Source organism: Henckelia pumila, unplaced genomic scaffold, assembly GCF_033568475.1.
Source record: "Henckelia pumila isolate YLH828 unplaced genomic scaffold, ASM3356847v2 CTG_525:::fragment_3, whole genome shotgun sequence".
Classification (NCBI taxonomy): Eukaryota; Viridiplantae; Streptophyta; class Magnoliopsida; order Lamiales; family Gesneriaceae; genus Henckelia; species Henckelia pumila.
In genome coordinates, this window is record NW_027331857.1 from 4,606,128 (window position 1) to 4,632,678 (window position 26,551).

General features: G+C 32.2%; 4 protein-coding genes and 1 long non-coding RNA gene across 9 annotated transcripts; 2 read left to right on the forward strand and 3 right to left on the reverse strand.

Annotated features, from left to right (window-relative positions):
• Window positions 1-520: 520 nt before the first annotated feature.
• LOC140873240 (uncharacterized) lies at window positions 521-21,375 on the reverse strand. Of its 5 annotated transcripts, XM_073276296.1 has the most exons (5): window positions 5,631-5,996; window positions 4,421-4,555; window positions 3,172-3,225; window positions 1,952-2,098; window positions 521-1,027 (listed from the first exon to the last, which is right to left on the reverse strand). In XM_073276296.1, exons 4-5 carry the CDS (start codon window positions 2,072-2,074, stop codon window positions 965-967), a joined length of 186 nt encoding a protein of 61 aa, XP_073132397.1. In that variant the 5' UTR covers window positions 2,075-2,098; window positions 3,172-3,225; window positions 4,421-4,555; window positions 5,631-5,996; the 3' UTR covers window positions 521-964. The 5 variants fall into 5 exon arrangements, 2 of the variants coding, with proteins under 2 accessions (XP_073132397.1, XP_073132398.1); XM_073276297.1 differs by lacking the exons at window positions 3,172-3,225; window positions 4,421-4,555; window positions 5,631-5,996 and adding exons at window positions 2,285-2,529; window positions 21,178-21,368; XR_012147988.1 differs by lacking the exons at window positions 521-1,027; window positions 1,952-2,098; window positions 3,172-3,225; window positions 4,421-4,555; window positions 5,631-5,996 and adding exons at window positions 19,334-19,723; window positions 20,602-20,748; window positions 21,272-21,375.
• LOC140873239 (uncharacterized) lies at window positions 6,105-7,764 on the forward strand. The gene is made up of 4 exons (XM_073276295.1): window positions 6,105-6,477; window positions 6,704-6,736; window positions 6,991-7,051; window positions 7,248-7,764. Exons 1-4 carry the CDS (start codon window positions 6,128-6,130, stop codon window positions 7,587-7,589), a joined length of 786 nt encoding a protein of 261 aa, XP_073132396.1. The 5' UTR covers window positions 6,105-6,127; the 3' UTR covers window positions 7,590-7,764.
• LOC140873215 (uncharacterized) lies at window positions 14,383-18,195 on the forward strand. Its single transcript, XM_073276257.1, has 8 exons — window positions 14,383-15,422; window positions 15,506-15,638; window positions 15,790-16,005; window positions 16,096-16,251; window positions 16,351-16,603; window positions 17,096-17,496; window positions 17,577-17,693; window positions 17,776-18,195. The coding sequence occupies exons 1-8, from the start codon at window positions 14,422-14,424 to the stop codon at window positions 18,109-18,111; spliced, it is 2,613 nt and encodes an 870-aa protein (XP_073132358.1). The 5' UTR covers window positions 14,383-14,421; the 3' UTR covers window positions 18,112-18,195.
• On the reverse strand, window positions 14,610-18,824 carry LOC140873216 (uncharacterized). Its single transcript, XR_012147985.1, has 3 exons — window positions 18,618-18,824; window positions 15,836-15,995; window positions 14,610-14,748 (listed from the first exon to the last, which is right to left on the reverse strand). It is a non-coding gene; the product is annotated as an uncharacterized lncRNA (long non-coding RNA).
• A 563-nt stretch (window positions 21,376-21,938) lies between the features above and the next one.
• Window positions 21,939-26,329, reverse strand: LOC140873046 (microtubule-associated protein 70-1-like). Its single transcript, XM_073276022.1, has 11 exons — window positions 26,020-26,329; window positions 24,799-24,884; window positions 24,542-24,607; window positions 24,204-24,374; window positions 23,963-24,133; window positions 23,702-23,857; window positions 23,437-23,583; window positions 23,225-23,296; window positions 22,623-23,135; window positions 22,364-22,515; window positions 21,939-22,189 (listed from the first exon to the last, which is right to left on the reverse strand). The coding sequence occupies exons 1-11, from the start codon at window positions 26,192-26,194 to the stop codon at window positions 22,177-22,179; spliced, it is 1,722 nt and encodes a 573-aa protein (XP_073132123.1). The 5' UTR covers window positions 26,195-26,329; the 3' UTR covers window positions 21,939-22,176.
• Window positions 26,330-26,551: the final 222 nt, after the last annotated feature.

Below are 26,551 nucleotides of genomic sequence, written 5' to 3' on the forward strand. Positions count from 1 at the left end.
TTGTATCATTGTATGTTTTTTTTTTTTAAATATGGAATAAAAACTTATTGAAATATGTATTTTTATGTAAAGTGCAATTATATAGATTTGTGCATGGATTTTTTACTTTCTTAAATTTAATTTTCTATACTAAAAATATTAAAGTCATTTGGATTTATACATCTGACTAGTGTAAATTAAATCAGGAAATTCTCATTCTCGCCCCCAATCAGTCTTTACTAAATGAGGCTGCTAAAAAAATAAAATTTCAATAAATTTTTTTCCCCAAAAACAGATCAATCAATAATTCCAAAAATGAGATTAATCATGTTACATGTAAGAATATAGACGCGATCATGTCTTCATACATGGTAGGACTGGAAAAAGAGCCAAATTTTATTTTAACAAAATATTAAGGAATAAAATTTTATTTTTTTTTTCGAAATTATCTGTATAATCAAATAATAATTGTATCTATTTAATTTTTATTTATTTATTTTTAAAAAAAGGTATTATTGGAGAGCAAATAATTATTCACCCATGGTAAACAAATTGGAGAGCAAATAATTATTACAATAACTCGATAAGTGGCAAAAGAGAAAATATACATAATTTCCTCACAGTCTGCCCGGGTACTCATTAAAAAAACATCGTACTTGGCTTTCTTGAGTGAAGAATATTAAGGTAATGTTTGGGAAAGCTTGTAGTAAGTACTTCTCAGCTTTTTGTTAACAAAATTTTACAAAATTTTAGATTTTTGTTAACGGAAAAGCAGAGAAGTTCTTCTAAGAAGCTCTCCCAAACACTACCTAAAAGATAGAACAATTACAGCCAGCCCATCTACAACTCTTTAAACGGTCTCCACAACTTCCCCGGCAAAATTGGTAAAAATTAAACTGCAGCTGTTTTTGACAGAAATTTCCCAACTATTGTAGCACTTGGAGCAAAAATGGAACACATCCTTCTAACTGAACCTGCATTGATTCTATAGTGATCCAGAACCCTTAGCATCTAAAGCAGCTTCACGTTCTTGGTGCCGGCACTCCCTCTGGGAAAATTCAGCATAAAAAAAGTGAGTGCTTATGACAAGAGAAGATGGCTACAGTAAATCTAGCCCATATTAGCAAGGTGGAATGTGTTTTCTACCACACAGAACTATACAAGGAATATCGACAATGAATATGCAATCAGAACAACAGATGTCGCCCTAGCCTCATTAAATACAACCACACTTTGCAATAACATGCATCATTAAGTATGAAAAATCTGTTAATGATCAAAATTTACGAGCTGCATCTATTTCCTAATCCAATTGTGAAAAAAATATCATTAAAGTAACTGGTACAGTTTGCGTACACCATATGTTATTAACAAAATCCAGTTCACAGAATCCGGTACTAAGGCAAGGACTGGATCATAAAACAAAAACGAAAGCTAAACCCAAAAGACTAGCCAATGAAAAAGCCTCTGAAACGAATTAGCAGCCCCACTTTGGTTCAAAAGTTGATTTAAGACACGTGATGTTGCCCACTTCTGGGAAGCAATATGGCAGCTCATTTTAGATGCTAATAATCCAACCCCTAACATAAACTCAGGCAACAAAATCAACATTGACCCAGTGGTAGTACAATCCTCGATCGTCCCTATACGCTGCATCAGTTCTGCACAAGAATACCAAATACTAAACTAAACTAAAGGTGGAAACCAAAACACAAAGTATTAGCTTTCTACAGGCTCTCAAGCTTATTATTATTAGTCACTTCACAATAGCCATGGAATCAACGTGCAGCACATAAAGGGACCGAATTGCCTAAAGAAACAAACACATTAAATAAAGGCAGAAATTATATTAAAGCTGGGATTTACGCTTTGAACTTGAAGAGAAGACAATGATTACTCAACAATTAACTACCCCTTCAACATTTGAACTACAACAGTAAGACACAGGAACTTCAAAAATTGAGAATCATACCCTTCTTTCCCAGTATGGAAGGAAGCAAACGAAATCATATACAGGGGATATCGTAGAGATTAAGACAGCATTAAGCCCAGTAAAGAGCAAAAGTGCAGCCATAGGTCGAGTTCTATGAGGCATTTTGTTTTGCAAATTGGTCTAACTCTGCAATCAAACAGACAGCCAAAATTAAGCCACGTATCGACAAGAACTCAGATCAAAAACAACAAAAGAACATCCAATCAAAAGCTACAACGTTCAAAATCCGGCAAAAGCAGAAACATTTATGATTTCCAGAATTGTAAGCGTGAATTTGTGACACTATAAAAAAAACATTTTAGGAATACGTACCGTACTTCAACTCACTTCAATTCTCGAAGGAAAAAAAACAGAAGAAAACCCAAATTCCTACACAACTTTCATAAATTCCCATTTCACATGCAAACACAACTTGGGTCAAATTGAAGCTCCAAATAAAAATCAGAAGCAATTTGAGACAATTTTTTTTTTTAATGATTTCATAATCTAAATGAACATAAAAGCATTGTACGAAATGAGGGGGGAGAAAAAAAATCTAGAATAACACGCTAATTAATCTTCGAGAAAAGCGACTCAGACCGCATATAAGTTCGTATGTAAGAATTATAGCAAATCGATGTGAGATTACAAACAAGAATCCTTGATCCTAACCCAATAAAACTGAACTCCGGAATTTACCTTTTCTTCGGGCTTAGTGATAGACAAATGGAGAATTGGAAGGTGACGAGGGTTTTAGAAGATAGCGTGTTTCGAGAACTGCGATTTTAGATCGATGGAATTCTATTTGTTTTTAAAGAAAACTAGCGACCGAGACACACGCGATGCGTGTGCGACGTTTGTACATGAATATACAACAGTTTTGGCATATTCACCAGATAGATAATCTAAATTTCCATCGTTTACCACCATATTTTGTGCAATGTTGACAAACTCGTATTAAAATTGCGGCATATACCCATAAAATGAAAATGACTTTAATATTTTCCTTTTGAATAAAAATAAAATGTATCAAATATAAAAAATTCTAGTGAAACGTTTTCAAGCTTTAAATGATTTAATTTTAGTTTTACATAAACATGAAGCTTTAATTTAATGGAGTTTAGCTATATACACATGCTTGTATAATTAGATCCATCGAACTTGACGATGGAGCAAGAAATGATTACTAAAGAAACATCAAGCTTGTGTTGGTGATTTACCTGCTTTGTAACATCCAAAAAAGGGGATGAAGAAGCGAAGTTAGTGGTGATTACCTACAAAAGTGATGCACATACAACTCAATAAAAAGGTCATAAAGGAAAGATTTGTACAGCATAATTGCAGTAATTGCTTAAATGAGAAACTATAAACTAAACTCCAATAATTTAGCTTTAGAATTATTAGCAACCAACGTGCGTGAATGAATTTAACTAACTCCAAATTTAACAATGAATTTTTTTATGAATATAATTTTTTTATTGTCAATAAATAAAATGATATATCATGCATATAAAATAATGTTATAGGAAAAAATTGGCATAAGTACATCATAAATTAAACTCACAATAAATAAACATATACAATACAATCAATACATATCATGTAGATAATCACATAAACTTCAAAGGCATATCGATATACACTAAAACTTGAAGTTATAATGGATGTTTTCGAAACATGTATATAAACTACACCAACATCAATTAGAGCATGAATATTTATTACAAACTGTGATTGAAGATCAATTTCCAAAGTAGTAAACATATTCTAAAAAATTCATAAAGCAGATGGTCCCCTTAGCTTAGATTAATGAAGATTTCATTGAATTTGTAAAACCATAACAAAATTTGTAGATCATAGAAATGGAAAGAGACTTAAACAGCTACTGTGAAATATTAAATTCATTAGGCAAAAAAGTCCTCCATCATCAATCTTATCTCTTAAATTCTCTACTTTGTTCATGAACAAAGTATATTATTTACAATGCAAACATTATAGTATTTACAATGGAGAAGCCAGAAGCAGCAACAGCAAGCAATTTCGTTGGGTGCCATATATACACACTACGAATTGTTAATTCCGGGAAGGGGACCATTGCTTTATGAATGAAGAAAGTTTATTTGATCAATCAATCTTTCATCTTATAATATAATATCAGTATAAGATCTTGTGCTATCAATTCCTATTGATTCTCAATAATATATTGTAGAATCGTATTTATATTGTAGACGTATTTTTTTTTGCTTAGAATCAGAAAATCATGTGGTAATTGTATGAAAATTAGTAAAATAATTATTTTAAGATGAAATGAAATATTTAAGATGAAATGTAAAATTATCAATTAGTAAAATTTTAATATAAAATAATACTCTAGAGATTTTATAATATGAAAAACTTGAGGTTATTTCTGATGATGTCTTATATTTAAGATGTATAAAATATTTAAGATGTATAAAAAAGGAATATTACCACATCCTTGGACTTGGTACATTTTCTGATGATGTCTGTTGTCTTGAATGCTCACCTTGCCGAGCAGGAGCAGAAGCATTCCTCCTAGAGAAAGCTCAACTGCACCTGAAAATTTGTCTCGAATATCTCGTCCAACTGGACAGAAAAATCCATATGAGAAATATGATTGATCTGATGCACCCAATCAAAATTGTTCAAGGGAACTTACGACTTTATTTAATATAAAACGCAGCCAGCACACATTCACAGTCTTGAATTTATTTCAAAAACTCAGGATTAAAACCAGTAGATCCAAAGGTGGTTTTATTTTCTACATTTTCGTATCACTATTTCAATGTGAACATCCAAGATAAAATTTCTTCTTCCACATATTGAAATTTTCATAATTTTCAATATTATGTTTTAACTTTGAAAATGTGAAGAAAACAAAACACAAACCAAAGGCCCTTAACATTTTCTTATGCAAGGCAGACATTTAAGCAGAGGCCCTTAACATAACAATGCTTTTTATGGTTAATTTGATCATCAAGACATAAAAATCAAAAGATTGAAAGTCACCCATGCATTTGCATAGTATTCAGCTAATGTGCTAATCAATAATCAATTGATTTTGAAACATATTGCATCATTAACGGTTTTGGTTTTTAAAATCAATTATACATAAATTAGCGTCTTTTTATGTTTTTTTTTTTTTTTTTTTTGCTTAGAATCAGCAGATCCTAGAATTGTATGAAAATTAGTAAAATGAAATATTGAATTGGTAAAGAGTTAACATAAAAATAGGAAATGAAACCAAGTCTTCTTTGGCTATTTCCTCAAACAGGTTTAGAGCATCCGTGGAATTGATTTTGAAACATATTGTATCGTTAACGGTTTTGGCTTCTAAAATCAATAATTATACATAAATTAGCATCTGAAACAAATTGAATCCCATGGTTTTCAAAAATGAAAATCTGTAATCATCAAATACATAAATTAGCGTCTGAAATCTCACAAAGCAACAGTATTTAATTGAAATGATAAGTTTTCACAACATAACAAACTTACTTAACAATATAATATTTTCCGTTTAAAACACAACAATGTGGGTATGGAAGTAAGAAAAGGAAATTGAATGAAACAATTGTGAATAAATTCTGATGAGATGCGTGGTTGTGCAGGAAGGAAATTAGATAAGAACAGAGAATAGAAGAACGGAAAAATTAAAAACCTTGGGCAGCTGAAGAATTGAATTAAACGAATCAACTATTGTTGGTCTGCCATAGAGTTTCACCCACGAAGAGTTCAACAAAATTGGAGAGTTTCTTCGATTTTCCAATCCCGTCGTCAAGTGAGTTTAGCGGCTTCGATTGCCCGATGTACTTTGAAATGAAATGAAGGGGTTGTAGAAAACAAAAGTGGTTTTGCCGAGGGGAAGCTAAAAACCGATGCTTTGTATTTCGCCTCTGGGAAATTGGGATTTCTTTCTCTGTAAAACTTATTATTCAGGGTAAGGGCGGTTTTGATAGACAGACATTGGATTTATCCCTCAACCAAACCCTAAATACTAGCTATTTGTGTTGAAAAAAATTTATATATTTGTGTTGAGAAAATTTGATACGCGTGCCTGAACTATGATTTATTTTAGGCTTAACCAATTTGATAATTACTATTATGTGATAGTTTGACGTATCCCATCAATAAATAATTGTTGATTCTAAAATTTTTATGTTAGGATGCGCTAACATGTGTGATCTCCGACACCGATTGAGAAACAACACTAACAGAACCCTCTATTTGAGGGATATGACCTATCCTGGCACTTACACCATGGAGACACGTCTGGATCCAAACGACATCATAGACAACTTCCCAGCTGCTCGATACTGTAGGAAAAATCTACGTTTTATCTGCTTATCTACGATTGTCGTCTTTGTCGACAATGAACAGGCATTTGGTGGCCTCTTGCCCGAGGATTTTATAGCATACTTTGAGCTAATCTTTGAGATTGATGAGCGTAGTAACACGTTGATCGTGTCTGGAATTCGAGCACAGTCGACGGATTACTTTCCCTGTCGGTACGCCTCTCATTCCCTTGCTCTTCTCCTTGGTCGATCGTGCTCGTGCTAGCTATGTCTAAACTAATCAAAGTGATCAGAATCTAATTGCATTCATCTCTATTCTTAGGCTACACGTTTTTGTATGGCTTTTCTAGCTGGTTCTACCGCATGTATGTTATCAAAATTTAACTGTGCTGTTCAATTTTTATCCTCTTCGGTAATCATAATTTTCCTGCTTTGCTAGGTGCATGCCTTTGTGGAACCGTTTTACAGAAAGGTACGAAAGATCTCCGACAAGTATCTCGTTCTCATATATATATATATACACATTTTAATAAATTATATATGCCAAAACTTTACATTCCTTTTTAGTTATGTATTGATCGGCCTTCCCTAAATCATCAAACACTTGTAATAATTTTTCAATCCAACACTGGTAACATGTATAATTAGGAGGTATTCAACAAAAAAATCCACATATAGTCTAATTAAAGTATAACTGCATGGATATACTAATTGCTTTGGCTTCAGTGGCAGGCTAAGGGAAATTGTTATGATCAGCGGATTCAAGGGACATCTCCTCTCAGACGAGGTAACACCATTTTTTTTTATTTTACGTTTTTAATATTTAAAATAATTAATGAAATTTGTTAAAACAACGCTTCAGAAAATTACAAAATCGAATCTTTTTTCAGTGAAAAATGTGTTGACATTTTAGCATGCACAGATTAACACAGAGAGAACTCGCATGTCTGTCCTTGTTTATTTTTTTCTTATAACTTGTGTAGGAAATGATGACCATCTTTGTAATGATTAACTACGACGGGGAGCGGAAGAAAAATGACAAAGGCGGCTACATATGGTCAAGTGGAGCTCATGCCAACTGGGAAGCTATTTCAGTTGATAGGAATAACTTGACTCTAGATGGAGTGGCTGATCAGATTTGCAGGACTCTTGGTTTGAATGGAGTGGAAACCAAACTTATGTTCTCTCATTTGCCAGAGAGCTATGTACCACATCCACATTACATTCAAGATTCACAAACTTTGGAGAAATACTTGACTTTTGGCATGGATCTTTTTGATGCCATACCCCAGCTGCATGTGAAGTATGTGGAGGAAAAAAAATAAAAATCAGCAAGGATGTTAGAGGCGCTGCATGGGGACACTTATTATTCTGATTTTGTGGAGACTTTCTTTTCAAAGCATATTATGTTTATTTTCCGAGTTATCAATTCGTTTGAGAAAATAAAACAATATCACGCATTTATTTTCATTTTCAATTTCAAATATTATTCCAATATAATCATTATTTTGGTTCAACGTTTCACCGTCCATGCACAACCAATTTTTTAAATAACGTATTCTTTCAAGAGTTTCAATTGTTTGTGTTTATGCTCAACTCAAACATCAACTTTGGATTCACTTGTAAAACTGTATATCGACGCAGGAGAAGTGGAAAAAGCGGACAAAATTTTTGATGTCGCATATATCAGTAATAAAGGGAGACCAATGTTCTCTTCTTTCATAGCTGTAATGCATCAATATGCAAACAGGGGAGATATACACAACGCTTAGAAAATGTTCCAAAAAATGAGACAAGCTGGCTACATCTCACGACTCCAACCGTATCAGTTACTTATTCAGGCATACACAAATGCCAAGTCCCCTGCTTATGGTTTATCTGACAGGATGAAGGCTGACAATATTTACCCGGATAAGGCTATGTCTAAGATGCTTGCTCAAGTCGATGCATTTAGAAAAACAGAGATGGATGAGTTGCTGGATTAAGATCCCGTAGGTTGTTTTAGATTATTGCTGATATAGCTTCTTGAAATGTGAATTTTTCATTTGTACTCGTTCATGCATGGCCTTGTTTAATCGTGCCTCTTGAAGGTTCGTTCGATCAGTATTTAATGATTAATTTTTTGTCATTTTCAAGACTTTTTGAGGTTTTTTATGTCATTCTATAGATTTATTCAATGCATATTTAATTTGTCACTATTTATTTATTTTAGGTAAAATTAATTGTTAATATTTAATTCATGTCCTAAAATTAATGTTTAGTTGTTTACATTTTTATCATCATTTTAATTCATTTAATAGTTAATTTTTTGTCATTCCAAATATTTTTTGAATTTTTTTATGTAATTTTGTAGTTTTATTCAATGAGTATTTAATTATGACTATTTATTTATTATAGGTAAAATTAATTTTTAATATTTAATTCATATCCTAAAATTATTTTTTATTTATATCATCAATTTTATTTCATTTAATTGTTAATTTTTTGATTGTATTTTTATTTAGTGAGTATTTAATTTGTATCTATTTTTTTATTCTAAGTAAACATAATTGGTAATATTTAACCTATGTCCTAAAATTAAAATTTTATTAATTGAAAGCTATATTAAATTTTTTTTTTCTCTACATCAAAGAAATTTATTAATTTTATGAAATTATTTTCGATATTTATCTTCAATGCTATGCTTTTAGTCTTCATTCTTCTAACATAATATTTTGATTATTAAACTTTTAAACAAATAAAAAATTAAATCAAATCATTAATTTTAATCATCTTATTCAAAACAAGTAGAATCATATAATAATCATAAATCGATATTGTATTCTACTTATATAGGAAACCTATCTCATACTTTATTCAATCAATTCGTTTATTTTTTTGGAATTTGGTAATTTAACTAAAATTTTTTGTATTCATGTTTTCAGAAAGAATAACTATAAAATTAACAATGATGCCTAACTAAGTAATATCTTAGGCAACTTTAGGGACAAAAAATATTTCAGTGATAAACTAAAAGTGTAATCAACAACATTTATACTTTTTTATCGAATCGAAGGTAAAAGTAGCATTTTATTTTTGAATTTAATAATTATTTTTGTCATTTTTAAGGTTTTTGAATTTTTTTATTCTTATATAGTTTTGTTCAATGAGTATTTAATTTGTATATATCTATGTATTTATTGTAGATAAAATTAATTGTTAATATTTAATTCATGTTCGAAACGAAAGTTTTATCAATGAAAAACTATATTTTTTATTTATCTATAAATCTAAAAAAATTATTTTTTACCTTACTTTCAAGTTTTATCTTCATCGCTATGTTTTTAGTCTTTTAAATTTTTAACATAATTTAGTATTAAACTTTTAGAAAACAAAAAATTTCAATCGAGTTATTAACTTTTATCGACTTGTTCAAAATAAATAAAATCATATCATAAATCGAGATTTTATTTCACTTGTATTAGAAATGTATTACCCTCTTTTATTCAACCAATTGGTTTATTTTTTGCATTTGGTAAGCTAACAAAAATATTTGAAATTCCATTTTTTAAGAAGGGGGACTACAAAAATAATGGTGAATTTATTTATTCTAGGTAAAATTAATTGTTAATATTTAATTCATGTCCTAAAATTAAAGTTTAGTTGTTAATTTATATTTTTATCATCATTTTAATTCATTTAATAGTTATATTTTTATTTCCAAAACTTTTTAAGGTTTTTGAGGTCATTCTTATTCAATGTGTATTTAATTTGCATGTCACTATTTATTTATTCTAATTCATGTCCTAAAATTAAAGTTTTATTTTTATTCTCAATTTATTTCATTTAATGGTTAATTTTTTGTCATTCCAAATAATTTTTGAATTTTTTTATGTCATTTTGTAGTTTTATTCAATGAGTATTTAATTATGACTATTTATTTATTATAGGTAAAATTAATTTCTAATATTTAATTCATATCCTAAAATTATTTTTTATTTATATCCTCAATTTTATTTCATTTAATTGTTAATTTTTTTGAAATTTTCAAGTTGTTTTGAGGTTTTTTTTGTCATTTTGTAGTTTTATTTAGTGAGTATTTAATTTGTATCTATTTATTTATTCTAAGTAAACATAATTGCTAATATTTAACCTATGTCCTAAAATTAAAGTTTTATTAATTGAAAGCTATTTTAATCTAAAATATATATATTAATTTTATAACTTACTTTAAACATTTATCATCATCGCTATGTTTTAGTTTTCTAAACTTTTTAACATAATATTTTGGTCATTATAGTTTCGCGAAAAAAATAAATTGAATCATTAATTTATTCATCTGGTTCAAGATAAGTAAATCAGATCATAAATAATTGAGACTATATTTCACATATAAATGAAAGATATTCTCATATTTTATCCAATCAATTTGTTTTAATTCGTTCATTTTTTTTTTTTGAATTTAGTAATCTAACTAAAATTTTTGGTATTCTAGATTGTAGCTAGGAATAATATTATAAAACTAATGGTGATGACTATGTAATCTAATTATGATAGTTTACTGAATATTACAAGATTTGAAGAAATAAAAAAAATTTATCTTGATTATTGCATATTATATGTATATGATTTTTTAGAAAAAGGAAAAAAAACAGAAGATACATTTACATATTAATATTTTTGATTTTAAAATAAAATTATGACAAAAATTATGAAACAATTATGTTTATCATTAATTAAATAAATAATTGTATGACTAAATTAATTTTTTGGCATAAATTTGTTAATACTTTAACATAAGAGTTTATGTTAGAAAAATTTATTTTGTATTGTATTTTTATTAGGACATTAATTATTTTATATGACAAATATTATTCACTGTATATTAAATTTGATTTTCAAAACTAACGAAATAAAGTTATTTAATACGCTAGAAAATATACACAAAATTGTGAATGTATTATACATTAGTAAAAAACTTGAAAATCAAAGCAAGTTATATAGACATCATGTTTTATCAGACGTAAAAAATATATATGATTTAGATACACTTTATTCATAGAAAATCAAATTTTATCTTCAACTAAAACTTTTAAATTAAAAAATTATTATTATTTTCACTAACTTTTTAAATTTTAGGTTTTGGTCACTAAGTTTTCAAATTTTATTTTTTGTATACTAATTTTATTTTAATCTATTTATACCTAATTGTTGTGATGACACTGGAAAATGCTTTATTTTGCCTCGAAAAATACATACATGGGCATTATAATAATGATACAACTTAAAAAATTTTGACTTATTAGATGTCACGTCAACAATTAGATTAAAAATAATCAAAATTAAAAGTTAGTGTATTTAAACTTAAATTTGACAAATCAATTGACTAAAAATCAAAATGTGATGTGTTAATGGAACTAAAAAAATTATTTCTTTCAAATAAATTATTGTTTTAACTTTCAAATAAATTACTGTTTTAACTTACAAATCAATAGAAATAAAATTATTATTTAACAGATATTACTTTGTTGAAGTGCAATAACTATTCATACTGAGAAGAACAATCGAAACATGATGTTTGAGATACAACATAATTTAAAATATTGGATTAGTATTGTTACCAATGACTATAATTATTGCAAATGCAATAAGCATTCGACCATACAATATGTATCAAAGTGAAGGTCATGACTTCAATTCACATTGATTACGAGCATAATTATTGGGAAGGAGATTATTGGGTACAATAATTATTTCTTTGCTATGTAAAACAATCAAAATGTAGTGTTTGAACTGTTACACATATTAAAATATTTGAATTGCACAATTATATATCAACTATATATATCTTTTAATAAAATGCAAACGCTCAGTCTTACGGTTTATAAAAAATCAATGTATTTTTTTACATTTCTCGACAAATATATAACATTTTTTATTGTTTTAAAGTCATTAATTAAAACAATAAATTAAATCCAAGGTATAAACATAAAAGCATCGATTAGATACCACAAATCGATCGTAAAGAGAAAAAAATTAAAGACATAATGTTCTCACTTCAATAACTAATTAGAGATCAAATCATTATAACCAAAGTTTGAAATTGATAGTAAAATATATAACACTTAATTAAAAAATCTAAGCAATCAACTAATAAAATTATTATAACGTGTCACGTGCAGCACGTGCAATTTATTAGTTAGACAAAAAAGGACAACGTACTTAGTGATTGAATGAATGAATAGCGGCTCGGAATGCAGTATATTGTATCATCGTATGTTTTTTTTAAATATGGAATAAAAATTTATTGAAATATGTATTTTTATGTAAAGTAAATTATATAGATTTGTGCATGGATTTTTTACTTTCTTAAATTTAATTTTCTATACTAAAAATATTAAAGTAATTTGGATTTATACAGTTGACTAGGGCTGTAAACGAGCCGAACCAAGCCGAACTATAAAAAAATTTCAGTATTCGAGTTCGAGATCGAGTTCGAGTTGGCATATTCGAAGTTCGAAATTTTTTTATGTTGGGCTTGAGTTCGATTCGATAGAGAGTTCGAGTTCGAAACTAACGAGCCGGCTCGCGAACTTTCAATTATTTTATTATATTTTATATAATATATATATATAATATAATATATATATTAAATAAAGGTTCGCGAGCCGGCTCGCGAACTTTGGAATAACATATTTTTGGCTCGAGTTCGGCTCGACTAATAGTTCGAACATGTTCGACTCGAGTTCGAAAAATCTGAATCCAAATCGAATATTTTTTCGAGCCGGCTCGAAAAGTTCGCGAGCCTGCTCGGTTCGTTTACATCCCTACAGCTTATTAGTGTAAATTAAATCAAGAAATTCTCATTCTCGCCTCCAATCAGTCTTACTAAATGAGGCTGCTAAAAAAATAAAATTTCAATAAATTTTTTTTCCCCAAAAACAGATCAATCAATAATTCCAAAAATGAGATTAATCATGTTACATGTAAGAATGTAGACGCGATCATGTCTTCATACATGGTAGGACTGGAAAAAGAGCCAAATTTTATTTTAACAAAATATTAAGGAATAAAATTTTATTTTTTTTTCCGAAATTATCTGTATAATCAAATAATAATTGTATCTATTTAATTTTTATTTTTTTTAAAAAAAGTTATTATTGGAGAGCAAATAATTATTCACCCATGGTAAACAAATTGGCTCTCGAAATTTTTTTTTATTATTATTTTTGTAAAATGTTCATGGAAGTGTACACTGGCCATATTAACTTCTGCATGCATTAATATGTATCTGAATCTTGCGAGCAAATAGGTCTAGATACCAGCATCCAATATAAGATATTCATTCCTATGGCCCATTTTGATACAAGCTTTTTGGTGGTATTTCTCTTTGATGTATTTAAACTTATAATACCATCAGTTCTCATTTTTGCTACGTAAGCTCCATAATTTGGAGGTTTTGAATTTTTTTTTAAAATATGAATATTATTATAATAAAAATAAAATAAATACACTAATCATTAAAATTGTAGAGCATACTATCTCCCCTTGTTATTGCCAAAATACAAGTCAAGAAATGAAGCCGCATACTAGTTGTAATTGATTTCAGATTCTAAGAAAATGAGGGTACTGAACCAAATGTGAAATGCTCAATAATCAAAGCTCGAAACAAGTGAACATAACTTATACTCAAAAGTTAAAATTTTAGTTTAATCATGCTAGATATAATCTGTGCATCGCACAATGAAATACTAATATATCAAACGTTAACATTCTACAAATAAAACATTATATACAAGGTTTTATATTGAATTCATATATATATAAAAAAAAGAATTATTCCAACTCAACAAAAAAATTATTTATCTGTGAAAGAAAAGGAAGATTGATAGGCCCACAGATATCAATAAAATAAATGAACATAATAATCACAATTAATTTTGCTTCTTCGTAAAGAACAGGTTGAAATCTTCAAAGAACAATTATCTTTCTTTCCCCAAGCCCTCAAATTCTGATTTCATACCAAAAAAATATCCCATGAAACAATGTTCACCAAAAAATAATTATTTTCTCCTAAAAATTTTCTATTTAAAAATTCCAAGAAATTAATTCCACAAAAAAAATTTTAAAATAGAATTTGTATAAATAGCTGATGAGAGAAGCGATGTACTTCTAAAAATGGCGTCTTTCCGAACAACCAAAAAGCATCACAAACATATAAACAACCCTTTTCCTTCTAAACCAAAAACTCTGCCTTCTCTCCAAGGGAATCTGTGTTTCAAGTCTCAGATTCTATTTGCAGAAAAGGCTTTTGATATTGGAGATGATTTTCAGTTGATTTGGTCACCCAAGAATGGAGGGTCCATCTCCGTTTTTCACAAGTTTGATCTTTCAAGATCGATATGGTCCACCATTTCGGGCCGGGCCTTCATATCTGCAGCTGTGGCTGACACGGAGGTGGAAGAGAGCAGAGGATCATTTGCCATCAAAGACAGGGAAATTCACCTGGTATGCAATCACCAAACCATTGAAAACATTAAGGTTATCGAGGAATCTGATGTAATATTACTCGAAAATAATCAAGAATTGTCGTCTTTTCAACATGAAATGGAGCGAGGAAGGGCCCGATCTTCTGTTGTTTTGATCACAGGAAGGATATTCAATGTGAAGGAAAGGAGGAAGAGGATTCAGAGCTCTGTAGCTCAAGAAAATGGGGAGTTTGTCGAAAAGAAGCCATCTGTGTACGCGAAATATTGGATGCTTTTTGATCAGAAAACAAGTAATCAAGTTGGATTTCAAGTAAGACTTGGGAAGCCGAATTTCGGACATCCCGAGAAGGTCTCTCCAAGAACTTATAGCTACAGAAATTTAACTCGGAAAATTGGCCGAATGAGGCGAATTCGAGTCGGATGGAGTGGATTTTTTACAAGAAAGAGAATAGTATTATCAGTTTCACCGGTAGAAGAGGAGAATGTGGTGATGAACAATGAGGGTTGTAACGATTTTAACAGGATTTGCATCACATATTCGAGTGAGAAAAATGAGAGATTCTATGGGTTCGGAGAGCAGTTTTCGCATATGGATTTTAAAGGGAAAAAGGTGCCAATATTTGTTCAAGAACAAGGAATCGGAAGAGGAGACCAACCTATTACATTTGCTGCTAATTTAGTTAGCTACAGGTAAATTTTTTGAGAAGTGTCTTTTATACAGTTCATTTCGAAGCAATGGTGATTCTTTAACTGAACGGCTGTTTCGAATGCAGGTCCGGGGGCGATGAGAATACAACTTATGCACCTTCACCATTTTATATGACATCGAAAATGAGGTCCCTTTACCTCGAAGGATATAGCTATTCGGTCTTTGATCTAACAAAACATGATAGTGTCCAGATACAGGTAATGCAGACTCAAGAATTTGATTGAAAGAACTGCTTTTATAAAGTACAGCTGCCAAATTCCTCTTTGATTTTTTATTCTCATATATACATTAAGGTGAGAAACCTAAGTTTCACATGAATTTACTGAAAATTTGGAAAAATTCTTGCAGGTACATGGAGATTTAATGGAAGGTAGACTACTAAACGGAAACTCACCAGCTGAGCTAATTGAAAACTTCACAGAAACCATTGGAAGACCTCAAGAACTTCCCGAGTGGATAATTTCTGGGGCAGTGGTGGGAATGCAGGGTGGAACCGAAGCCGTACGCCATATCTGGAAAGAGCTGCAAGCCCATGATACTCCAATATCAGCTTTCTGGTTACAGGTTGAACAAATCACCAGATAATTTTCAAGAAAATGAATATAACATATTGGAAGATAATTTTTAAAATTTCATTTTGTGCTTGTTTCACAGGACTGGGTAGGACAGAGGAAAACTGTTATTGGCTCCCAGCTATGGTGGAATTGGGAAGTGGACACAAATAGGTATTCAGGGTGGCAGAAATTAATAAGAGATCTTAGTGATGAGCAAATTAAAGTGATGACATATTGCAATCCATGTTTAGCCCCAGTATGTATCTTTCTTATCTGCAACTTTGAATATTATGCCCGGTACTTGCTGAAAACTGGAAGAAGAAGTTGTTGACTGACCCTTTACTCCTATAAGTAGATGGACGAGAAGCCAAATGTACGAAGAGATCTCTTCGAGGAGGCGGTGAAGTTGGACATATTAGTGAAAAACGAGAAAGGAGTGCCATACATGGTTCCCAACACTGCATTTGATGTCGGAATGTTGGATTTGACTCATCCGAAAACGGCAAGTTGGTTCAAGCAGATTTTGCACGAAATGGTGGATGATGGAGTAAGGGGATGGATGGCAGATTTTGGTGAAGGCCTGCCAGTGGATGCGTGCCTGTACTCAGGTTGATGTCCAAACTTGTTTTCTAACTTTGCTTAATATTCTTGGATTTTAAAGTAGTAGAAATATGGAGAAAAGTAAAAAAACATTTCGAATTTTGAGTGCAAACATCATCACTACAAGCTCTAAATCATGGACTTTGCACTTGTATACATGTGGTTTCAACTGTGCCATTGTCCTAAGAATTTCTTCAAGACCAATAATTGATGTGTTGGTATTTACTGTAAATCCTTAGATGTGTGACACAGGATTTACATGAGTCAGGAAGGCCAGCATTGCCGCACAATGTTCAACCCTATATATAGTGAAACCATCTTGGGATAAATGTGGTAGAATTTTTTGAATAACTAAATTATAATAAAATGACATCAAAGATTAGGATTATAGGATGAGCAGTAACCTCTACTCCATGGGCAAAAACCAAACTTTCTTGTGAACTTTACTCAAGAAAATTTTATGACATCTTCTAATGAAGTTGATTTTACCATATTTCCAGGCGAGGATCCAATTACAGCTCACAACAGGTACCCGGAAATCTGGGCACAAATTAACAGAGAATTTGTTGAGGACTGGAGAAGTACTAATGCAGGTGAGAAGAATGAAGTCCCTGCAGACAATTTGGTTTTCTTTATGCGGGCCGGTTTTCGAGACAGTCCGAAATGGGCAAGCCTGTTTTGGGAAGGGGATCAAATGGTAAGTTGGCAAGCCAATGATGGGATAAAGAGTGCAGTTGTAGGTTTGCTAAGTGGTGGACTATCAGGATATGCTTTCAACCATAGTGATATAGGAGGCTATTGCTCTGTGAACTTACCGTTTATCAAGTACCGTAGGAGTGAAGAACTTCTGTTACGATGGATGGAGCTAAACGCATTTACTACTGTATTTCGGACGCATGAAGTAAGTATACACTTTCTTTTGAAACATATAAAAATTATGAAATATTAGAAGAATCATCACCAAAACTACGTTAATATCAGGGGAACAAGCCATCATGCAACACTCAGTTCTACTCCAACCAAAGAACATTATCTCACTTCTCACGCTTCGCAAAGATTTACGAGGCATGGAAGTTCTATCGAATCCAGCTAGTTAAGGTAAAGCATACAGACATTCGAAGACAACAGTCCTTTTAAGTTTTAGCTATTAGAATTAAGATAAGACGTTTTGTGTATACAGGAAGCCTCGGAAAAAGGCCTCCCCATTTGTCGACATTTATTCCTACACTATCCCCAAGACGAATATGTGAACAAGTTGAAGTACGAGCAATTTCTAGTAGGCACCGAGATCTTAGTGGTGCCGGTTCTAGATAAAGGCAAGGAACACGTTAAGGTCTATTTCCCAGAGGGAGAGAGATGTTCCTGGAAGCATGTCTGGACGGGACAACTGTACTCTAAACGAGGCTTCGAAGTTCATGTGGAAGCTCGAATCGGCTATCCAGCGGTTTTTGTCAAGGACGGGTCACAAATTGGAGACACCTTCTTGAAAAACCTGAAAGAGTACAATATTATTTAAACAGATTCTATCTCATTTGAGTAGCCGCTGTAAATGTCTCCCTGTAAATATCGAAATGTGAATAGGATTGCTGTAGGAACTGCTTCATCAACTTACATCTCTTTATGATTTTTAAAACCAACATATTAGTCGTCCAATTTAGCCACTCTTTAAGATCACAATAAGGTTCTGTAAAAAGATGGCTCGATGTGTTGCCAATTGCCATTAGAACAACATAAGCAACTTTCGGGGCAAACTAGGGATGAGATCTCATGAGGAGTCCAATGATCACTGGAATGGGAAAAAAAAAATTAATCTTTCACTCAATCCTGTCTAAAATCCAGCACAGCAAGGGGTAGATCGTTTTGGGTGAGGCCTAATTCAAAATTTTTCATATACAACAAAATAGCAGCAACAAAAACATAAGAAACTCTGATAAACAAAATCTTTGTTCTCAATTAACGAGACAAAACTCAGATTTTTAAACTGGAAAGATCAGAAAGGACATGGGAATGAAAGGAACTAACCACTCAAGCAGAGACAAAGAACTACCAAGCGATCAAGAACTAGAGTCTTTCATACGATGGAATGGAGATTCTGGAGTAATGTGAAAAGAATTAAGGTGCCCAGTTTGCTAACAGAAGTTCATAAATTCGGATACTTTCATGGGATATTCCCTGTACAGTGAACGAATTGCGTGCGACGTGGTGTGCGGCCAGTCTTTGAATTTTTATTTATTTATTTATTTTTTGTGGGATATAAACTTTAGTTACTTTACGAGGTTTGGAGTCCAGTAGTTGTATGACTAGGCCCGACTGAACCCAAACCGGAACCATATATACACCGCTGGTTTCAGTTTATGTGTTATTTCAAATGGACTTATTATGGTTCAAACTTTTCAGTCCCGATTTCTGGAAAAAAAAAAAAAAAAATAGAAATCAGACAGGAATCATTAAACTTATAAAATATTACTTTTTACTATACACCAAACACCTGGACATTAAAACACATAATTAAATTTATCAAAAATATTACTTTTTATTGGCTCAAAAAAATATTACTTTTTACTATGAGCATGAATCAATCGATGTGTCTGAAAAAAATATATACAAAAAATGACGTTTTGAACATTTATCCAGTATGAGACTTGTGACAAGATGTAACTTCTAAAATCCCGTTTCATCTTCTCCTTTTTATACAATCTCATCCAACCAAAAAATTATTTCTACTTTTCTGCTTTAAAACAAAATAAAACCATGCTTAATAAAATATTTGCTGAATTCCAAATTACAATAACTCCGATAAGTGGCAAAAGAGAAAATATACATAATTTCCTCACATTCTGCCCCAGTACTCGTTAGAAAATATCGTACTTGGCTTCCTTGAGTGAAGAATATTTAAAGATACAACAATTACAGCCAGCCCATCTACAACTCTTTAAACGGTCTCCACAACTTCCCGGCAAAATTGGTAAAATTAAACTGCAGCTGTTTTTTACAGAAATTTCCCATCTATTGTGGCACTTACAGCAAAAATGGAACACATCCTTCTAACCGAACCTGCATGGATTCTATAGTGATCCAGAACCCTTAGCATCTAAAGCAGCTTCACGTTCTTGGCGCCGACACTCCCTCTGGGAAAATTCAGCATCAAAAAGTTAGTGCTTATGGAATATCGACATTGAATATGCAATCAGAACAACAGATGTCGCCCTAGCCTCTTTAAATACAGCCACACTTTATGTGCAATAACATGCGTATAAAGTATGAAAAATCTGTTATGATCAAAATTCAAGAGCTGCATATTTTTCCTTATCCAATTGCGAAAATGATATCATTAAAGTAACTGGTGTACAACAAATGCCACTGGCTAATTACAGTTGGTGTACACCATATGTTATCAACAAAATCCAGTTCACAAAATCCGGTACCGAGGGAAGGACTGGATCATAAAGCAAAAAAGGAAAGCTAAACCCAAAAGATTAGCCAATGAAAGAGCCTCTGAAACGAATTAGCAGCCCCACTTTGGTTCGAAAGTCGATTTGAGACATGTGACGTTGCCCACTTCTGGGAAGCAAACTTTTATGGCAGCTCATTTTAGATGCTAATAATCCAACCCCTAACATAAACTCAGGCAACATAATCAACATTGACCCAGTGGTAGTACAATCCTCGATCGTCCCTATACGCTGCATCAGTTCTCCACAAGAATACCAAATACTAAACTAAACTAAAAATGGGAAACCGAAACACAAAGTATTAGCTTTCTACAGGCTCTCAAGCTTGTTATTATTAGTCACTTCACAATAGCCATGGAATCAACGTGCGGCACATAAAGGGACCGAATTGCCTAAACAAACAAACACATTAAATAAAGGCAGAAATTATATTAAAACTGGGATTTACGCTTTGAACTTGAAGAGAAGACAATGATTACTCAACAATTAACTACCCCTTCAACATTTGAACTACAATAGTAAGACACGTGAACTTCAAAAATTGAGAATCATACCCTTCTTTCCCAGTATGGAAGGAAGCAAACGAAATCATATACAGTGGATATCGTAGAGATTAAAACAGCATTAAGCCCAGTAAAGAGCAAAAGTGCAGCCATAGGCCGAGTTCTATGAGGCATTTTGTTTCGCAAATTGGTCTAACTCTGCAATCAAACAGACAGCCAAAATTAAGCCACGTATCGACAAGAACTCAGATCAAGAAACAACAAAAGAACATCTAATCAAAAGCTACAACGTTCCAAATCCGGTAAAAGCAGAAACATTTACGATTTCCAGAATTGTAAGCGTGAAATTTGTGACACTATACAAAAGAGCATTTTGGGAATACGTACCGTACTTCAACTCACTTCAATTCTAGAAAGAAAAAAAACATAAGAAAAGCCAAATTCCCACACAACTTCATAAATTCCCATTTCACATGCAAACACAACTTGGATCAAATTGAAGCTCCAAATCAAAATCAGAAGCAATTTGAGACAAATTTTTTTCAATGATTTCATATTCTAAATGAAAATACAAAGCATTGTACCAAAGAGGGGGGAGAAAAAATCAAGAATAACACGCTAATTAACCTTGGAGAAAAGCGACTCAGATCCGCATATAAGTTCGTACGTAAGAATTATAGCAAATCGATATGAGATTACAAACAAGAATCCTTAATCCTACCCAATAAACTGAACTCGGAAATTTACTACTTTTCCACAGGGCTTACTGAAAGACAAATGGAGAATTGGAAGGAATCAAGGTGGCGAGGGTTTTAGAAGATAGCGTGTTTCAACAACTGCGATTTTAGATCGATGGAATTCTATTTGTTTTTAAAGAAAATATATAAATATTATTAACTACGTGGACCAATCGAAGGTTTTAAAATTAAATTTGAATTATATAAATATAACCATTATATAATATGCAAAAAAAAAAAAAAAATAGTTTCAAGAGTGCAAAAACTCAAATTAATCGTGTCAAGTTCAATTTTGTGACATAATCTCGATCTAATTTATAAAAATAACTTTAAAAAATTATTTTTTTAATGTAGAAATAGATTATATCAACTTATAGGTTTTTGATACTGTTTTTCAATATTTTGAATCATTAACTGGTACTCAAATCAATATGAACTCATATATTCAATTTATGATAGCGGTGTAACATATAAAATATTTATAAATAATGAGTCGATATTTAGAAAGTGTTATTTCAAAAATTATTACCAATATCTCTAAAATATCTCTAAAATATCGCTAAAACACTATTACCAATATCTCTAAAATATGACTTTTTTTTTCAGGTCACGTTTTTTTTTTTGAAGAAAAGTCGGCAAACTTTGGTAATGAATCCAATTTCGCTATTTTTTTAAAAATTAAATGAAAAGGATTACCTTTCCAAGTTGTAAGAGATATTTCCGTAAAATATAATAATTTACATCTTATATTACACGTCTGTATTTTACTTCATACTCCAAACACAAACATTAATGAAAACATAAAGTAATAATGATTTTAAAATTTAGTCGTGTAAATATGCTTCTTGCGCCTTGAAAAGGCTCTCCACTCCAGTCTCCCCTACAATGGCTACCGCCCATTCCTGCCAAAATCAGCAAACACAAACTTATCAGCATACCATGATTGATTACATCTCCATGTAATCCTTTATAGCCCAAGAGAAGAGCATTACACCACAAAGATCAAAATTTCCATCATAAATGATCCATGAGAAGACTTAAAGATGCCACAAAAAATGAATTTAAAGTCCACCTACTTAGATAGAAGTATGTTACTCTTCCTTCGATCTTGATCATTCCCATTACGCATGACCGAAAATTCCTTTTCCATGGCTGCTACTTCCCTACGCATTTTCTTGGCCTCGACTTCCATCGCTTTGTTTAATGTCTCAACCTTTTTTGCTAACATCTGAAGCATTTCCATGCAAAAAACAAGAAAATGGATGAAGGGAACAAAGGGGAAGGATTGACTTATGAGTACTAAAAATCAGAGCAAGCATTAATGCATCATCAAACCTCTATTGCACCATTTTTATCTTTCAGGCTTTGATCTTTCTCATTGCATGCCTTCCGCAGCATTATGACCTCTTTCTGCAACACATCATACAATGTTCCCGAAACATAATCTTCATCTTTTGTTTTCGTGTTCTTCATCAACGCCCCGACATCAGCATTTTCAAGGAGAGTACTAATCACTCCAATGTATTGGTTCTCCTCTGTCCCATTTACACCTGAATGCATGTTCCCACTGACGGATAATCTGCAATCACCACAGGAGGAACTTGACAAATTCTTTGCTTGCTTTAACAGCGAACTTGCATCGCCTATCTTCGGTGATCTGTAGAAGTTATCATTTCTAGATAAAGATCCAATAGAGGCTGATCTGTCCAGGTTCTCTGGTCCTCCAAGAGAGAGCCCTCGTGTTCTTGAATTGCTCGTGCTTCGTCTGAGGGGTGAAGCATGGACTGCACATTTTGAATATGATTTAAGCCTCTCCTCTAATATTTTGAAACGTAACTGGTATTTATCCTACGCGTATGTCAATAAGAGAATCAAGATTAGCATATATCCGAAACAACATAGCCAGTAAACTCTGAAAGAGTAATTTATTTGGTTACCTTTAACTGTGCTTCTGACTTGGTAGCACGCTCTGATATTGCGAGCTTATCTTTCAACCGCTGCATTTCCCCCTGGACAAAAACCCGAAAATAAAAGATATTGGATAGTAATATGACGCCAGTGAATCAATAAAACATGATTACAAATTTGCTAACCAGATACATATGTATTGTCAAAGGTGTATTCATAAACAACAGATTTTGTAGTATACCTGGTAAAATTTTCTTTCTTCCAGCCATTGCTTTACAGGCATTACTTTGTCATTGGCATCTTTCCAGTCATTTGCAACCACAACAGCAACACGTTCTGCGGAAACCTTGGCACGTGCTAGTTCACGATCTAGCACTCTTTTTTCTTCCTGCACAACATTAGCAATTAGAAATATCTAGAGAACTTCACATAATACCAAACAGCATATGCTATAAGATGGAATTTTTGTGCAAAAAAACTAAAAACCATAGTTTCTAGTAATTTACATTTATCTCTTCGACCTTTCTCCGGTAATCACGCACAGCATTCGCTGCAGCACCGCCAGCCAAAACAGCTTCCTCAAGCTCACAAACAGATTGCATTAGCTTCTCAACCTCCGCAACCTTTTGCCTGTGCATTCTGTCCAATATTCTGTTCTCCTCCTAATTTCAAATCAGAAATTTCATCAGATGTCTATAGTAATAGCAGCAGTTCATTATCAGTTTACTTGCATGAAACACGCACCAAATTATCTAAATTAGCCTAACCTTACACATTCCAATCTGTTTAATCAACTCGAGGTTTTTGTTCTGCAAATCATCAACCAAAGATGCTTTTGCTAGAGCCATCTGAACTGAATGTTCTGCTTCCAGAAGAGCATTCTCTTTAGATTTTGTGAGCCTGTCAAGTGCTCTATTTTCGTCATGTAGTTTCGCTACCTAAGAGAGACAAGATACATCACAGTCGCGTCTTTGGTTTTAAAAATCAATTTGTTGAGTGTAAAAGTACCTCCAACCGTGTCAACTTCAATTCGGCCTCCAAAGGTGCGATGATCGCCTCAATGGGAGGCATCTCATCGTCTTTCTGTGCGGCATGCACTCTTCGAAGTGTGGCTTCTGCAGCAAATTGTGCAGCAAGAGCTGATTTTTTCTCTTCATTGATTTTCTTGATTTCAAGGTTCTGAAATTCGCAAGTAACAACGTAATGTCACGTGTTTTTTTCTTTATTAATTTCCCGGTTGTATACATAAAAAGCTCCCATGTGTCTAGCTTCTTCAAGTATACAGTAGATGATAATAACTAGGATGGTAAACAAAATAGTGGAAGTTCAAACAACCAGAGATGCACCTTCGTTTCGAGCAGAGCTTTCGTAGCTTTTGACTTATCATCTACTTCTCGAAGCTTGTCAGTGAGCTAAATCAGACATAAAAATGCCTTAAGTATCCTAACAAGAAGCCGTCAATGCAAAGCATGCAGTGAAGATATTTATTAGTTGACATCTTGCAGTTATTCATCATTTCATGAAATCGAATAGTACTACTGCAAAATCCTCCCTCGGCAAGAAGCATGAAAAACAAATATGTCTGTATTATGGTAATGTTTACCTCCACAACTGCCTTCTCTTTAAGACGTTCGGAGTGTTTTAAAGCCTTGATTTCCACATTTGCCTCTCCAAGCTCTCTCTCTTTCTCTGCAATTTATGCAACATTTTTTGGGTAACAAGTCTAAAATATCAGTACGTCTCAGCCTCAAAAGGCAAAGAAAAATCAAGAATTCTACCTTCGTTGGTTTCTTTCTTTCTGCCTTATTTTTTTTTTTAATTTGAAAATATAAACATGTGAAAAATGGAGGGATGACTATTTGTGTGTTGAACTAGAAAATTCAAATGTCAAATGTAGTTGTGATTAATTCAAGTCATTCAAATTGCAATGCATCACTAAGATCAAGATGAGATTTTTCTTACAGAATGGTGATTTGGTCCTAAACAGAAATTCTCCGACGGTACTAAAAATTTCCCAAAATTTGATTGCACGTACGTCAGACCTTAGTTTTTGTAATAAAAACCAAAACAAGCTAGGCAGAAAACGAACTGTCCTGGATCGAGCGATAGATCTACATCATTCATTCATGGAAAAGAGTTCATCATAACCGTTAATTTATTTTATTTTTAATTCAAAATATATCAATAATAATGCCAAAATTCACATTTTCAAATTCTATAAATACAACAACGTACAATTGAAAAGTCGGGAAACACATGCAGTATCCTCAAAATTAATGAAAACGCTGCAGCAAAAATCGAGTGGGGCCTTTGGTATTTATAAGCTTTGCTTTCAATCATCAGCACTACCACATGCATGCTGTCCAAATAAAATTTCCTTTTCATCCTTTTTCCTCTCTTGTTTTGTCTCTGTCCCACAAGAAAATTTTGGCAGCTAAGGCCATTATTGTACAAAATCTAGCTACATGCATGATTGAAGTCTCAGAAATTCTATTTTCTTCTCTTTATTAATTACTTCCAAACAACAATAAAATTTTAAATCGTACGTACGTTCACCCACAACACTTGATCATGATCAGCACAAAAAATCATAAAAAAAAATATACATGTTCATTTTGATTCTTCAACATATATAGATCATAATGATCAAATAATAACAAAAACAAAAGGAATTAAATGCATGAACTCCCCAAAACTCAAAAATCAATCAACAAACAAAAACCCAACTTTGTGAAACAAATCAACATGAGTTTTGAGAAGGGAAGTAAAACAAACAAACAAAAACAAAAACAAAAACCCATGAACAAAATGAAGACAATTAAACCTCGAACTTCGTTTCCTAGACGAGCGAGCTCGATTCGCACGGGATCGGAGCCATGCAACAGGTTGACGATTCCATCCACCTCCGACCCACCTCTATACACATGACCCCGCGCCGATTTCGTTTTCTTACCCTTAAACAAGCCAGATGATGTCATCCTAATTGATCCCGCCGCCATTAATACAATTCTGATAACTTGCCATTTGATATCATGATACCAACACCTTGAAACCAAAGAACCCGGAAACAGATATGTAAAAATCAATGCGAAGTTTTCTGGAGTGTATGATGTTAATTACGCTGTAATTGTTTCCAAGTCGTGTGTATTACATTGAACATATATGTGTCAAAAGTACGTCAGCATATGTATGTTCACGAGAGATCTAGAAATGAAGGTACGTTAATGGAGTTTATATATATATAGAGGGAATGGTGATACCAAAGGGTTTAGGGGAGTTTACTTGGTGGAGATGGTTAAAAATTAAGCAATCGGACAACTGCCAGGTGGCTGCTCTTTGTATAAATTAATGTTTGT

Excerpts from the sequence above, each read along its gene's own strand:
- LOC140873240 (XM_073276297.1), bottom strand. The coding sequence starts at position 2,074 with ATGCCTCATAGAACTCGACCTATGGCTGCACTTTTGCTCTTTACTGGG. Across the intron at positions 1,028-1,951 it reads TTCCATACTGGGAAAGAAGG|AGGGAGTGCCGGCACCAAGA; the intron begins GTATGATTCTCA and ends GAATTTTCCCAG.
- LOC140873239 (XM_073276295.1), top strand. The coding sequence starts at position 6,128 with ATGTTAGGATGCGCTAACATGTGTGATCTCCGACACCGATTGAGAAAC. Across the intron at positions 6,478-6,703 it reads ACGGATTACTTTCCCTGTCG|GTGCATGCCTTTGTGGAACC; the intron begins GTACGCCTCTCA and ends CTGCTTTGCTAG. Across the intron at positions 7,052-7,247 it reads GACATCTCCTCTCAGACGAG|GAAATGATGACCATCTTTGT; the intron begins GTAACACCATTT and ends TAACTTGTGTAG.
- LOC140873215 (XM_073276257.1), top strand. The coding sequence starts at position 14,422 with ATGGCGTCTTTCCGAACAACCAAAAAGCATCACAAACATATAAACAAC. Across the intron at positions 16,006-16,095 it reads TATCAGCTTTCTGGTTACAG|GACTGGGTAGGACAGAGGAA; the intron begins GTTGAACAAATC and ends CTTGTTTCACAG. Across the intron at positions 17,694-17,775 it reads ATCGAATCCAGCTAGTTAAG|GAAGCCTCGGAAAAAGGCCT; the intron begins GTAAAGCATACA and ends TTGTGTATACAG.
- LOC140873046 (XM_073276022.1), bottom strand. The coding sequence starts at position 26,194 with ATGGCGGCGGGATCAATTAGGATGACATCATCTGGCTTGTTTAAGGGT. Across the intron at positions 23,584-23,701 it reads GAAAGGTCGAAGAGATAAAT|GAAGAAAAAAGAGTGCTAGA; the intron begins GTAAATTACTAG and ends AATGTTGTGCAG. Across the intron at positions 23,136-23,224 it reads AGTCAGAAGCACAGTTAAAG|GATAAATACCAGTTACGTTT; the intron begins GTAACCAAATAA and ends ACATACGCGTAG.